This window comes from Prinia subflava, chromosome 32 (assembly GCF_021018805.1).
Source record: "Prinia subflava isolate CZ2003 ecotype Zambia chromosome 32, Cam_Psub_1.2, whole genome shotgun sequence".
Taxonomy (NCBI): domain Eukaryota; kingdom Metazoa; phylum Chordata; class Aves; order Passeriformes; family Cisticolidae; genus Prinia; species Prinia subflava.
The window spans coordinates 1,191,999-1,206,291 of record NC_086278.1 but is presented as its reverse complement, the minus strand read 5'-3'; the positions used below and the strand labels follow the sequence as shown (position 1 = coordinate 1,206,291).

The 14,293-nt window shown below is 53.2% G+C and overlaps 1 protein-coding gene across 1 annotated transcript in view; it reads left to right on the top strand.

Annotated features, from left to right (window-relative positions):
* Window positions 1–13,744, top strand: part of LOC134562978 (tetraspanin-15-like) — a 31,848-nt gene extending 18,104 nt beyond the window's left edge. Inside the window, exons 5-8 of the mRNA XM_063420684.1 lie at window positions 942–1,055; window positions 4,676–4,729; window positions 5,328–5,444; window positions 12,933–13,744. Coding sequence (XP_063276754.1) covers window positions 942–1,055; window positions 4,676–4,729; window positions 5,328–5,444; window positions 12,933–13,313 — 666 coding nt within the window. The 3' untranslated portion in view covers window positions 13,314–13,744. The remainder of the gene's footprint in view (window positions 1–941; window positions 1,056–4,675; window positions 4,730–5,327; window positions 5,445–12,932) is intronic.
* Window positions 13,745–14,293: the final 549 nt, after the last annotated feature.

Here is a 14,293-nt window from a genome sequence, read left to right as displayed (position 1 = left end):
TTTTCTGTGAGGAGGGATGAGCTGGTTTGGAACAACCTCATTTTCATTCCGGGGAGGACACGGAGTGACTTTGATTGGAATTTTTTTTTTAATCTTCGCTGCGGGAAAAAGAGGAAGAAAAGGAGATTGTTTATTCTCCTTTCCCTTTGGAGCTGCGGGATGTGATCCCAATTTATCCTGACAGGAAGAGAAATCCTTGATTTTTGGGGATTTTAGGATGGCTGAGAGCCACCAAAATCCATCCCTGAGGGCGCTGCCGGAGCCATCCCTGCCTCGGGAAAAGCGGGATTTGTCACCTGGAATTAAACCATGGAAGTGTGGATGGGGCTGATCCCGCGGATGGATCCAAGGCTCTGGGAAAGCCACGCCAGAATCCCTCTAAAATGGGCATAAATGGGAAAAAAATCCCGCTTTTTTTACCCTTCAGCTTCCCTGGGAGCAGGGAAACACTGGGGAGTGGAAGTGCAGGGAATTGGGTTGGAATTGTGGAATGGTTTGGGTTGGATGGGATCTTAAAATTCCTTTTTTTGCCATGGGCCGGGACCCCTTCCCCTATCCCAGGTTGTTCCAGCCTGGCCTTGGACACTTCCAAAGGATCCAGCTTCTCTGGGAATTCCGTCCCAGCCCTTCCTAACACTCACAGGGAGGAATTCCTTCCCATTATCCCAATTAATTATCTCCCATTACCCATGGGAATCCATTCCCTGTTATCCCAGGGGCACTGGGCTGATTCCAAACCCCCTTTCCAGGATTTTTAAGGAGTTTCCAGGTGCTCCAGGGCTGGGGAATTCCCTGGGAATTCCATCCCTGCCTTCCCCACCCTCCCAGGGAGGGATTATTCCCCAAACCCCAGCCCCAAATCTCTCTGGAGCAGGGCTCCCTCCTGGAATTCCGGGTTTTTCCAGCTCCCCCCTCCCCCTCTCCCTGTGTTTTTCCCGCAGTTTTCCTGCTGTGGAGGGGACGAATTCCGGGACTGGGAAGTGAACCGGTACCACTGGTGCAACGGCAGCGGCGCCCTGGCCTGCGGGGTGCCCCACTCCTGCTGCGTCCGCGGGGTGAGCCCGGATCCCGGGAATTCCCTCTTCCCAAATCCCTTCTCCACTCCAAAGGGTTTCTGGTTTGTGGCATTCCCACCTGGAAACAGGTTTGAGGGAATTCTGGCGTGAGAGGGAGAAGGAGCTGGAATGGCACTGTTCATTTATGGAAAACACCAAGATTCCAGGGAAATTCCCTCTTCCTGTTTCTGCTCTATCATTCCCACCTGGAAACAGGTTTGAGGGAATTTTGGTGTGAAAGGGTGAAGGAGATGGAATTGGAATGTTTATTTATGGAAAACACCAAAATTCCCCGGAAATTCCCTCTTCCTGATCCCTTCTCTGCTCCAAAGGGTTTCTGGTTTGTGTCATTCCCACCTGGAAACAGGTTTGACGGAATTTTCATGTGAAAGAGAGAAGGAGATGGAATGGGACCTGTTCATTTATGGAAAACGCCAGAATTCCCAAGAAATTCCCTCTTCCTGTTTCTGCTTTGTCATTCCCACCTGGAAAAAGGTTTGAGGGAATTTTGGTGTGAGAGAGAGAAGGAGCTGGAATAGGAATGTTTATTTATGGAAGCTGCCAAAATTCCAGGGAAATTCCCTCTTCTCACTGGTTTTTCTGCTCCAAGGAGTTTCTGCTTTGTCATTCCCACCTGGAAAAGGTTTGAGGGAATTTTGGCGAAAGAGGAGGGAGGAGCTGGAATGGGAATGTTTATTTATGGAAAGTGCCAGAATTCCCAGGAAATTCCCTCTTCCCGACCCTTTCTCCGCTCCAAAGGGATTCTGCTCTGTCATTCCCACTTGGAAAAAGGTTTGAGGGAATTTTGGTGGGATAGAATGAAGGAGCTGGAATGGGAATGTTTATTTATGGAAAACACCAAGATTCCAGGGAAATTCCCACTTTCTGCCGTTTTTTCTGCTCCAAGGAGTTTCTGCTTAATGTCACTCCCACCTGGAAAAGGTTTGAAGGAATTTCAGTAGGAGAGGGTGAAGGAGCTGGAATAGGAACGTTTATTTTTGGAAAATGCCAAAATTCCCCGGAAATTCCCTCTTCCCAACCCTTTTTCCACTCCAAAGGGTTTCTGCTCTGTCATTCCCACTTGGAAAAAGGTTTGAGGGAATTTCGGTGGGAGAGGAGGAAGGAGCTGGAATGGGAATGTTTATCTATGGATTAGTCTGGAATTTTCTGGGATCATGGAGGCTGAATCCTGGGATAACGGAGGAATTGTTGGGAATGCTGGGGTTTCCAGCTCGGGGGTAGAAAAGGTCTGGAAATGGATTATTGGGGGAAAAAAATATTGTCAGCAGCTTGGAAAGGCTTGGGAATGTTTCCCTGGAGAAGGGAAATTCCAGGGAAATTTTGGGGCCCCTTGCAGGGCCTGGAGGGGCTCCAGGAGAGCTGGAGAGGGATTGGGACAAGGGATGGAGGGACAGGACACAGGGAATGGCTCCCGCTGGGAAAGAGGAGATTTCACTGGGAATTTGGGATGGAATGAAGGTGGGGAGGGGCTGGGCTGGAATTCCCAGAGGAGCTGTGGCTGCCCCTGGATCCCTGGGAATGTCCAAGGCCGTGCTGGAGCACCCTGGGACAGTGGGAATTGTCCCAGGGGGGCTCTGGATGGGATTTCAGGTCCTTCCCAACCCAACCCATTCCAGGATTTCGGGATCTGACTCTGCCCCATCCCAGCCTGGATCCTCCCCCAGCCCCATTCCCATCCGGGCCCCGCGGGGTTGGGAAGGTTTTGGGATCCCAGTCCTGGCTCCCATCGAGGGGATTTTTGGGGAATGTGGGGACTTGTGGGGAATGTGGGGATTTGTGGGGAATGTGGGGAATGTGGGGATTTGTGGGGAATTTGGGGATTTTTGAGGAATTTGCTGCCAGCAGGGCTGGAAGGGCTTTGCCCAAAGATCCCTCTGGATCCTTGGGATTGGGAAAAGCTGGAATTCCAACCCCAACGATGAAGCCAGGCTCCAGAGGGAGCAGAATTCCAGAGCCAGGAGGTTCTCCTGGGGGGGAATTCCCACATTTGGGAATCCAAACCAAGGCGGGATTTTTGGCGGAGCGCTCCGAGCCCGGATTGTTTAATCCAACCCTGCTCCTCCACGGAATCCACCCGAGGATAAAACCTCAGGATCCAGGAGAAACTCCAAACATCCCAGCAAGGCTGGAAAGCTCCACCAAGAGCTCAGTCCCGGCAGGAAAAGCTCCCGGAACTCCGGGAATGGCAGCGCTGGATCCCAGCCCCGGCCCAAGGACAATTCCTCATCAGTCCCGCATTGTTCCAGGGGATTTTAATGGAAAAAGAGGGAAATGTGGAGGGGTTTAATCAGCAGTGTGGGCCTGATATGCAAATGAGATGCAGATTGAGATCCTCTCTAATCAGGGCCTTGATTAACGAGTCCCGAGGCTCCTGGGGATGGAATTAGGAATTCCTGCAGTGAGGATGGGCTGCAGGAGCCGAGGGCGCTTTTGGGATATTTTCACACTCCTGTGGGGTTTTTTGGGACAATTTGGCAAAAAAAACCCCAAAACCTGAGCAGGGAGAGGGAAAAATCCCCTCAATCCGGAGTGGGAGAATTTGGGAAACTTTTTGGGAGTGCTGAGGAGCAGCCCGGGATTTTGGGATGTGTCCCTGGTGTGGGATGGGATTTAAGGCCCCTTCCCACCCAAACCATTCCAGGATTCCCTGAGCTGGGTCTGGAGGATGCTCCAGGAGGAAAATCCATTGAATCCATGGAATCTCCGTGTTTTTTCCAAGAGGGAAAGCCCCCGGCTGTGGCTCTGACACCTGGAGAGGTTTTTTTGGGAAGTGAGACCTCACCAAAAGCTCCGGAATCTCTGGGAGAAAGGGGAACCTGGGGAGCACCAAAACCTTGGGATGGATTTGGCCTCGTTCATTCAGGGACCAGCCCAGCACAGCCCCAGAATTCCAGGAAAAGAACTGGGAGAGCCAAATCCCTTGGGAATTTCCTGACCTTAAACCCCACCCAGGGACAATTCCCACTGTCCCAGAAGGCTCCATCCTGGCCTTGGGCACTCCCAGGGATCCAGGGACAGCCACAGCTGCTCTGGGAATTCCAGCCCAGCCCCTCCCCACCCTCATTCTATCCCAAATCCCACTGGAATCTCCCCTTTCCCAGTGGGAGCCATTCCCTGTGTCCTGTCCCTCCAGCCCTTGTCCCCACCCCCTCTCCAGCTCTCCTGGAGCCCCTCCAGGCCCTGGAATGTGCTGGAAGCTGTCCCTGGATCCCTCCCCTCTCCAGGTGAACATTCCCGGCTCTCCCAGTCCGGATCCAGAGGGGCTCCGGGATCCTGGAATCCTGGAATGTTTGGGTTGGGATTTGCCCTGAGCACCCCTCAGTCCCAGGGACACCCCAAAGTCCGAGGGACTGGCCTGGGGGGCCCCTGATTGTCCCGTGCTGGGCACCCCGGAATTCCTGATTTCATTGCGATCTCTGCTCTTTTCCTGGGATAAATCTTTGGTTTTCCCGGGATAAATCCCTTTGGTTTTCCCGGGATAAATCCCTTTGTTTTTCCCGGGATCAATCCCTTTGTTTTTCCCGGGATCAATCCCTTTGTTTTTCCCGGGATCAATCCCTTTGTTTTTCCTGGGATCAATCCCTTCCCGTTCTCCGCAGGCTCCCGGAGGAGTGGTGAACACCCTGTGCGGGTACCGCGCCCTGGACAAGGAGGTGACCTCGGAATTTTGGGGAATTTGCTGCTCCTTCTTTCCCAAATCCCAAAAATCAAACGCTCCCTGCGGGAATTCCCGTTCCCAAGCAAGGCTGGGATGCAGCTGCTCCCAGCTCAATTTGGGGCCTTTTCCCTGGAATTTTGGGGCCCTTTTGGAGCTGAGGGATCCCAGCACCCCCCCAGAACAGGGATTCTCACCTGGGAATTCCCTTAAACCTTCCCAGTGGGAGAGGGGTGGGGGGATCAGCCCAGGATCCGTTCAGGGATCCCCCAAGTGCAGAAATGTAGGAATTCTCACAAAATTCCCTGCAGAAATGTGGGGATTCCCAGCTCAGAGAGGCCCCAGCTGAGGGAATTTGATGCTCCAGGATCTCTCCCAGGTCCCACTCAGGGCCCCAAAAGTTGGGATCCAATCCCAACAACGTTTGCACCTGGGCTCCAAAACTTCCTTTGGAAACGTGAGAACAAAAATCTCCCCTGGGGAGGTGATTTGGGCCAAAACTCCCCGGTCTGGGGTTGTCCCTGACCAGACTCCCGGGAAAGCCGCGGTTCCCGGGAATCCAGCAGGAATTTGGGATCCTCTCTCCGCTCCTCCAGCGCCTGGAGCTGCTCGGCACCATCCACGTCCGGGGCTGCATCCACGCCGTGGGGCTCTGGCTCAAGGACAACTTCCAGGCCACCCTGGCCATCGTCTGCTCCCTGCTGCTGCCTCAGGTACGGGCGGCATCCTCGGGAATCCTCTCCCGGATTCCTGGAATTCCGAGCTGGGAACACCCCCAGGGGTCAGGGATGAGCCCCCAGTTTGGGGCTGTCAGCTCCGTCCCTGACTGGAGGAGCTGATCCGAGGCCTCGGCTCCTTTCCCTGGGCTGGAGGGGGAGAGGAATCCTTTGGGATCCCAATTCCATCCGGGATTTGTGGCTGGGGCAGGAAGTCATCCCTGGCAGGACGGGCTTGGATCCCTCCTGGAATCCAGTCTGGGATCCAATAACGGCCCTGGAAGCAAATCCTGCCCCAGCAAATCCTGCCCCGTTCGTTCTCCCAGCCCTCGGCAAACGGAGAGGGAATGGGACCCTGTCCCAGTCCTGAATTCTGGTCTGGATAAATCCCAATCCCGAATTCTGGTCTGGATAAATCCCAATCCCAAATTCTGGTCTGGATAAATCCCAATCCCGAATTCTGGTCTGGATAAATCCCAATCCCAAATTCTGGTCTGGATAAATCCCAATCTCTAATTCTGGTCTGGATAAATCCCAATCCCAAATTCTGGTCTGGATAAATCCCAATCCCGAATTCTGCTCTGGATAAATCCCAATCGCGAATTCTGTCCTGGATAAATTCCAATCCCAAATTCTGGTCTGGATAAATCCCAGTCCTGAATTCTGTCCTGGATAAATCCCAGTCCTGAATTTTGCTTTTGATAAATCCCACTCCTGAATTCTGCCCTGGATAAACCCCAGCCCTGAATTCTGGCCCAGATAAATCCCAATCCTGTTTTCCACACTGGATAAATCCCAATCCCGAATTCCGCTGTGTCCAGCCCCTCCTCTCCCCTGAGTTATTCCTGACCGAACCGTGTGGATTTGCTGTGGCTTTGGCCTTTTTCTGGATTTATTCCGAGGCCCACGAGCAGAAATCTTCCCTTCTGTTGGGACTGCTGGGGGTGACACTTCCCAGGGGCGGGGTTTGATCCCAACGGGAATCAAAAGATTCCTGGCTTCATTTTTGAAACTCTTCCCGGTTTTCTGCTGGCACCAAATCAGGAAGGGCTTGGATAAAGCAGCAGCTGGGGGGAAATTTGGGATAATTTGTCAGAGCTGGACTTTGGGCTCGCAGATGGTTCAGGTGCAACCCTGAGGCAGGGGAGGCTTTCCTGGCTGTCATTCCCAAACTTTTTGGGAATGTTTCCTTCCAAACGAGCATCGGGCATCTGCAGGAAAGGCAGGAACGGGGGGAGAAAGGGCTGGGACGGGGCTTGGACTGATTTACCCCATCCCGACCCATCGGCGCCGCCCCCCGCGGCCTCATCCATTAACAGCCGGCGGCTAATTGGGAATGCTGGGGAGAAATCCGTGGGAATGCGGGGCCCTGATGGATCCAGAGTGGTGCCATTAATTGGGAAATCTGCGGGAATGAGGGGCCCTGATGGATCCGGAGTGGTGCCGTTAATTGGGAATGCTGGGGAGAAATCTGCGGGAATGCTGATGGATCTGGAGTGGTTCTGTTAATTGGGAAATCCGCGGGAATGCTGATGGATCTGGAGTGGTTCTGTTAATTGGGAAATCCGCGGGAATGCTGATGGATCTCAGCACGAGCTCCTCCCGCAGAGCCGGAGCAGCTCGCGCTCCCCATCTGCTCCTGGATTTCAGCTCTTGGAAGATGGATTGGGTTGGATCCTGCCAGGATTTGGAGGGAATTCAGTGGGAAATGGTGCTGCCAGGAGCTGCCAGGCCTCAGGCAGCTCCATCTCCATGGGGAGAGGATTGGATTGGCCTGGAATTGCAGATCTGTGTGGGAAGGGGTTGGTGTGAGGAGAGGACAGAGCCGGGAATTTTGGGAAGAGCGCAGGGACTGAGCTGGGCCAGCCCTGCCCTTTGTCCCACAGGGAAAACGTCCCCTTGTAGGGATCCAACCTCCCCGGGGGAAAATTCCGGGAGGCCGCAGGGAAGGCTGGAATTCTGATCCATGTCCTTGATTCTGATCCATGTCCTGGGATTCTTATCCATGTCCTGGGATCCTGATCCATGTCCTGGGATTCTGATCCATGTCCTGGATTCTGACCCATGTCCTGGGATTCTGATCCATGTCCTGGATTCTGATCCATGTCCTGGGATTCTGATCCATGTCCTGGATTCTGACCCATGTCCCGGATTCTGATCCATGTCCCGGATTCTGATCCATGTCCTGGGATTCTGATCCATGTCCTGGATTCTGATCCATGTCCCGGATTCTTATCCATGTCCTGGGATCCTGATCCATGTCCTGGGATTCTGATCCATGTCCTGGGATCCTGATCCATGTCCTGGATTCTGACCCATGTCCTGGGATCCTGATCCATGTCCTGGGATTCTGACCCATGTCCTGGGATCCTGATCCATGTCCTGGGATTCTGATCCATGTCCTGGATTCTGATCCATGTCCTGGGATTCTGATCCATGTCCTGGATTCTGACCCATGTCCCGGATTCTGATCCATGTCCCGGATTCTGATCCATGTCCTGGGATTCTGATCCATGTCCTGGATTCTGATCCATATCCTGAGCCCAGCTTTGGGGTTTTTCCCACTTTTCCTCATTATTCCTCTCCCTTGAAGTCAAACTTTGCCCTTGGCTGAGCTCCAGGGCTCCGGGGTTCAGGATCTGAGCTTGGTTCCCATCCCTCATCCCGGCATCCCAGGTTTTCCTTGGATCTGGGGGCAGCACCAGCTCCTGGATCCTGAAAAAATGATCCAAGGAAAGTTCTGGCTGGCTTGGGGCACCCCTGGAGAGTGGGAATTGTTGTGTTCTCTTCCCCCTGGCTCGGGGGTGGGGGACGACCCCACCCGACCTTCCCATCCTGCGGGAAGTGCTGGAATTCCCAGGTTTTCTCCGCTTTTCCCATGTCCAGGTGGGAGCCAGAGGCTTTGTCTCTGGAATTGAGCTCAGGGGAAGCTGATCCTGGCGGGATTCGCTGAGATTGGAGAGTTGGGACAGGGAAAATCCCACCTGGATCCAGCGCTGAGCCTGCAGGAGCCGCTCCCGAGGCTGGGGAGCCGGGGAATCCGGGATCCCCCACACCCGGGAACATCCCGGCCTTTTTTAACGGGAAAGCCCCAATCCCATGGGAGAGGCTGTGTTCATTTCCCCCCTCCAAAGACACAAACCCCACCTCGATCAGCCCCTGGAATTCTCTTTTTCTCCCATTCCCCATCCCAAATTCCCGTGTTCCAGCTCCACGCCCTTCATCCCACCGCACCTTCCCTGTCATTCCCAGGGACCTTTCCCTCCCCAAACCCGCCGTGGCCTCGGGCTGCCTCTGTTTAATCAGGCAGCAGCCCCGGATTTTCCAGCTCATCCATCCTTTCTGTGCCGCCGCCTCCAGCAGGATCCTCCGCGGGGCCGGGGACGTGCCGGGGCTGGAAATGAGGCACAGAAACTCCGCCGTCCTTCTTCCAGAGGCTTTGAGGGAATTGCGGCTCCAGCTCGGTCCTTCCCAGGCCTTTCCAGAGTTTTTTTTTTCTCCTGATGTTATTCCAGAGAATCCTGGAGCGGTTTGGGTTGGGAAGGACCTGAAATCCCATCCAGAGGGACAATTCCCACCATCCTAGGGGGCTCCAGCCCGGCCTTGGACATTCCCAGGGATCCAGGGGCAGCCACAGCTGCTCTGGGAATTCCAGCCCAGCCCCTCCCCACCCTCACTCCTTCCCAAAATCCCACTGGAATCTCCCATTTCCCAGTGGGAGCCATTCCCTGTGTCCTGTCCCTCCAGCCCTTGTCCCCACCCCCTCTCCAGCTCTCCTGGAGCCCCTCCAGGCCCTGGAATGTGCTGAAAGCTCTCCCTGGATCCCTCCCTTCTCCAGGTGAACATTCCCAGCTCTTCCAGCCCAGCTCCAGAGGGGCTCCAGGCCCAGGATCATTCCCTGCCCCTCTCAGCCATAAAACAGAAACAGGAAAACCTCTGCAATCCTTGGTTTTTCCCTTAAAAAAACGTGATTTTTTTCCCATCCCGAAGAAGCAGAAAGTGCCACATCCAGAGGAGAGGAATCCCCAGAAGTCCCTGCCCAGGGCTCCCATCCATCCCGGGGAATTGTTTTTCCCTCTGTCCCATCCATCTCCAGACTCCGCATCCCAGATCCTCTGTGTGGGGGCGGCCGTTCCCTCCCCGGAGCGTCAATCCCGGAGATGGATGACTCCATTCCCTAAAAAAACCATGGAATTTTCCTCAAGCCGGGCATTTTCCAGGCCAGCCTCTTCATCTCCCGGTGACAGGGATGGAAAACGTTCCCTGTGTGAAAGGAATGTTTCCTCGGAAGGTTTATTTGGGATTTGTTTGCTCTCCAACCTCCCCACGGCTCCGGGGGCTCCTGGAGCGGCTGCCGAGCGTTAACAGAGCAGGAAAAGGGAACAAACGGGATTTTTCCATCTGATCTCTCAAAAAATCCCAGTTTAGGGAATGAAAAGTCAAAAATGGAGGGGAAAACTCCCACTTTGGGCTTTGTTAGCTCTGGGAAAGCCTGGAATGGTTCAGCATTCCGGGTTAGCAGGATCCGGCCAGAACTGGGGAATGTTCCCGTATTTCCATGGAAAAGGGGATTTTTGCAGGGAATTTTCCTTGCTGGAGTCAGGCACAGCCCATCCCACATCCATGGACTTCCAGGCCCTTTTCCCATTGGAAAATGAGGTGGAAATGGAAGTTTGAGCCTTTTCCTTCATTGCTTCCCAAACTTCCTGAGCCCCTTTTCCAGAGGAGGAAGAGAGGATCTGTCCAGGGAGGATCTGGGGTGATTCCAGCCCCAATTCCCAGTGGAAAACTGATCCAAAGGGACCAGTGGAGACACCATGAGCAAAGCTGGGCCTTGGGATGGAGCTGAGCCTTGGAATTTTACACGGGAAACAGGAATTTGGTTTAGCGGAATCACGGAATGCTTTGGGTTGGGAGGGACCTTTGGGACCGCCTCATTCCATGGGCAGGAATTCCGAGGAATTCCCATGATTCCCATTGGAAGTTTTATGAATTCCCTCATTGTGCAAAGCTCCCGGGATTCATTTGCCCCCTAGAGGAGCAGCTTTTCCATGGATTTCCACCCCCTGGACACTCAAATCCCGCAGCAAAAAGCCTGGGAAGAGTCGAATTCCAGGCAGGAAGAGCAGGCAGTGCCCTGACTTCTGATCCAACAATTCCCAAGCCATTCTCCCGGCTCCCCATCCCAGGAAAAAATTCCGCTTTCTCATTTCTCCAGCCTTGGCGTTGCTCGTTCTGTTCCCGTTCTCCCCCGCAGCGCCTCTTCCCGAGCTCTGCCGTGCCGTAAAATCCATGGATCCGCCGGCGCGCCGGGAAAACGCGGTGCCCTCGGATATTGGATCATCCATAATTCCTGACAGCCTCCGCCGTTCTCATTAAGCGGGAGAGGGAATTTAGGGCCGGGCTGGGCCGGGAATGGGATCGTAACTCAGCCGGCAGCGACGGCTCCGGGATTCGGGATCCTGATTGATGGCTTTGGGTGGTTTTACTCCCTTCCAGAATTCCCCATTTTCTCTGGGATTGGAGATCCTGACTGAGGGCTTTGGATGGTTTTATTCCTTCCCAAATTCCTCATTTTCTCTGGGATTCAGGATCCTGACTTGTGGCTTTGGATGATTTTATTCCTTCCAGAATTCCCCATTTTCTCTGGGATTCAGGATCCTGACTTGTGGCTTTGGATGATTTTATTCCTTCCCGAATTCCCCATTTTCTTTGGGATTCGGGATCCTGATTTATGGCATTGAGTGATTTTACTCCCTTCCCGAATTCCCCATTTTCTCTGGGATTCGGGATCCTGATTTATGGCTTTGGATGATTTTATTCCCTTCCAGAATTCCCCATTTTCTCTGGGACTCCTCAGCGGGAGGAGCAGGAGGGATCCTACCACAGACCTGGCTCTGTTTCCATGAAACGCGATCACAAATCTTTCCGGGAGGGAAAAATGACAGATTTGCCCAAAACTCCCTCATTTCAAAGGGTTTTTCTGGCTTCACGGGATCGGGAGCGGGATTTTAATTGGGAACGATGACAGCGGAACAATGGGAATGAGGCTGCAGCTCGACACCCGTGGAAATGGGATTGTAAATCTCAGTTTTGAAGGATTTGCCGTTGGGCGGGGCTCGGCGCAATCCCGTTATCCCGGCGTTCCCAACATCCCACACAGGGCGAGGCAGCCGCGCTCCGGAGCTCTGGGATAACGGGAGATTCCCAGAGATTCCCAAAGATCCCCAGAGATTCCCAGACTTCTCCCTTCAGCACCTGCAGTGCTTGTTCCAACCCCAAGGGCAGGAATCCCGAATTCCCAGAGCGGGGAAAGCCCTGGAGCCACGCGCCAGCGCAGGACTGGGATTGATCCCGTTCCCAGGGATCCCAAAAATCCCGGAATCCCTGAGGATCCACGGAGGGACTGGGAAAGTGGGAATGGGGCAGGAGCCAGCTGAAGGCTCCAGGATGGGCTCAGTGCTGGGAGGGAATTCCAGGGATGGGATTTTCTGCTTTTTTCTGGCTTGGTGAGGCTGTTGATCCACAGAAATCCCCTTGGGATCCACTTCCAGGAGGAAAGGAAAGGAAAGGAAAGGAAAGGAAAGGAAAGGAAAGGAAAGGAAAGGAAAGGAAAGGAAAGGAAAGGAAAGGAAAGGAAAGGAAAAGGAAAGGAAAGGAAAGGAAAGGAAAGGAAAGGAAAGGAAAGGAAAGGAAAGGGAAAAGGAAAGGAAAGGAAAGGAAAGGAAAGGAAAGGAAAGAAAGGAAAGGAAAGGAAAGGAAAGGAAAAGGAAAGGAAAGGAAAGGAAAGGAAAGGAAAGGAACTCGGAACTGGAACTGGGAACTGGAACTGGATCTGGGCTGGGAGAGCCGGGAATGTTCACTGGGAGAAGGGAGGGATCCAGGGAGAGCTTTCAGCACATTCCAGGGCCTGAAGTGGCTTCAGGAGAGCTGGAGAGGGGCTGGGGACAAGGGCTGGAGGGACAGGACACAGGGAATGGCTTCCCCACTGGGGAAAGGGGAGATTTGGGTGGGATTTTGGGATGGAGTGAGGGTGGGGAGGGGCTGGGCTGGAATTCCCAGAGCATCTGTGGCTGTCCCTGGATCCCTGGGAATGTCCAAGGCCGGGTTGGAGCCCCCTGGTGGGACTGGATGGGCTTTGGGGTCCCCTTCCAGCCCAAACCCATCCAGGATTCCCATGGGCAGGTTTGGATGGGATTTTGGGAAGAAGCTCCCTCCTTTGAGGGGTGGCGGGAGCTGGGCTGGAATTCCCAGAGGAGCCGTGAGAGCCCCTGATTCCCTGGCAGTGCCCAAGGCCAGGCTGGATCCCCCTGGATCTCGGGAATTGCGGGACCCTTGGTGGGACCAGGGTGCGCTTCGAGCTCCCTCCCACCCCAACCTCACCCAGGCTGAGCCGGGATTTTGGGAGGATTTTGGGAGGATTTTGGGAATGCCCCAATCCCTGGAGTGGGAATTATCCGCTGACCCCTCCGTCCCTTCCCGCAGGTGCTGGGCCTGGCCATGGCCTGGCTCCATTGGCAGCAGCTCAACGAGATCCGCTCCCCGCCTGGATTCCCTGGATTCGCGCCCCTCCCGGAGCCGGGCCGGGCCCCGCTGGATCTGCGCGGCGCCGGCTGGTGCTGGTGCCTGCCCTCCGCGAGGGCGGGCTACGCCCCGGTGAGCCCCGGGAACCCCGAGGAGGAGGAGGAGGAGGAGGAAGGAGGAGGAGGAAGGAGCCGCCTGCTGCAGCAACGTGTGAGGAGGACTCGGAGCTCGCAGCGGAACGTGCGGGAAAATCGGATTTTTCCTCTCCAATCCAGAACTTTCTTTGGGAAAACTGGAAAAAATGGGATTTTTCCTTCTCAGCTCCCATTGGGAAAACTGTAAAAAATGGGATTTTTCTTCTCAGCTCCCATTGGGAAAACTGTAAAAAAATGGGATTTTTCTTCTCAGCTCCCATTGGGAAAAACTGGAAAAAATGGGATTTTTCTTCTCAGCTCCCATTGGGAAAACTGGAAAAAATGGGATTTTTCTTCTCAGCTCCCATTGGGAAAAACTGGAAAAAAATGGATTTTTCCTCTCAGTTTGTGAAGTTTCTATGGGAAGACTGTAAAAAATGCGATTTTTTTTTTCTCAGCTCCTGTTGGGAAAACTGTAAAAAATGGGATTTTTTTTTCTCTCCAGTCTTGACGGTTTTTATTTGGAGAACTGTGGAAAAATGAGGTTTTTCCTCTTGGCTTCCCAAGTTTCTTTGGAACAAACTGTGGGAAAAAAAGGAGATTTTCCTCTCAGCTCCCAAACTTTCTTGGGGAAAAACTGGGAAAAAAACCGTGGGTTTTTTTTTTTTCCTCAGCTCCAGTTGGGAAAACTGTAAAAAAATGGGATTTTCCTTCTCTGTCCTGAAGGTTTTATTTGAAAAACTATGGGGGAAATGGGGTTTTTTTCCTCTCAGCTGTCATTGGGGAAAACGAAAAAAAATGTGTTTTTTCCTCTCAGGTCCAGAGGTTTTTTTATAAAAAACTGTGAAAAATGGGATTTTTCCTCTCAGCTCCTGAAGTTTCTTTGGGGGGAAAACTGTAAAAAATGTGATTTTTTTTTTTTTTTTTTGGCTCTCATTGGGGAAAACTAAAAAAATGGGATTTCCCCTCTCAGATCCTGAAGGTTTTATTTGGAAAACTGTGGGAAAAAAAAGGGTTTTTTCCTCTCAGCTCCTGAACTTTCTTTGGGAAAACCTGGAAAAAATGGGATTTTTCCTCTCGGCTCCCATTGGAAAAACTGTAAAACATGGGATTTTTTCCTCTCAGTTTCCGTAGTTTTCTTTGGGAAAACTGTGAGAAAATGGGATTTTCCCTCTCAGGTCCTGAAGA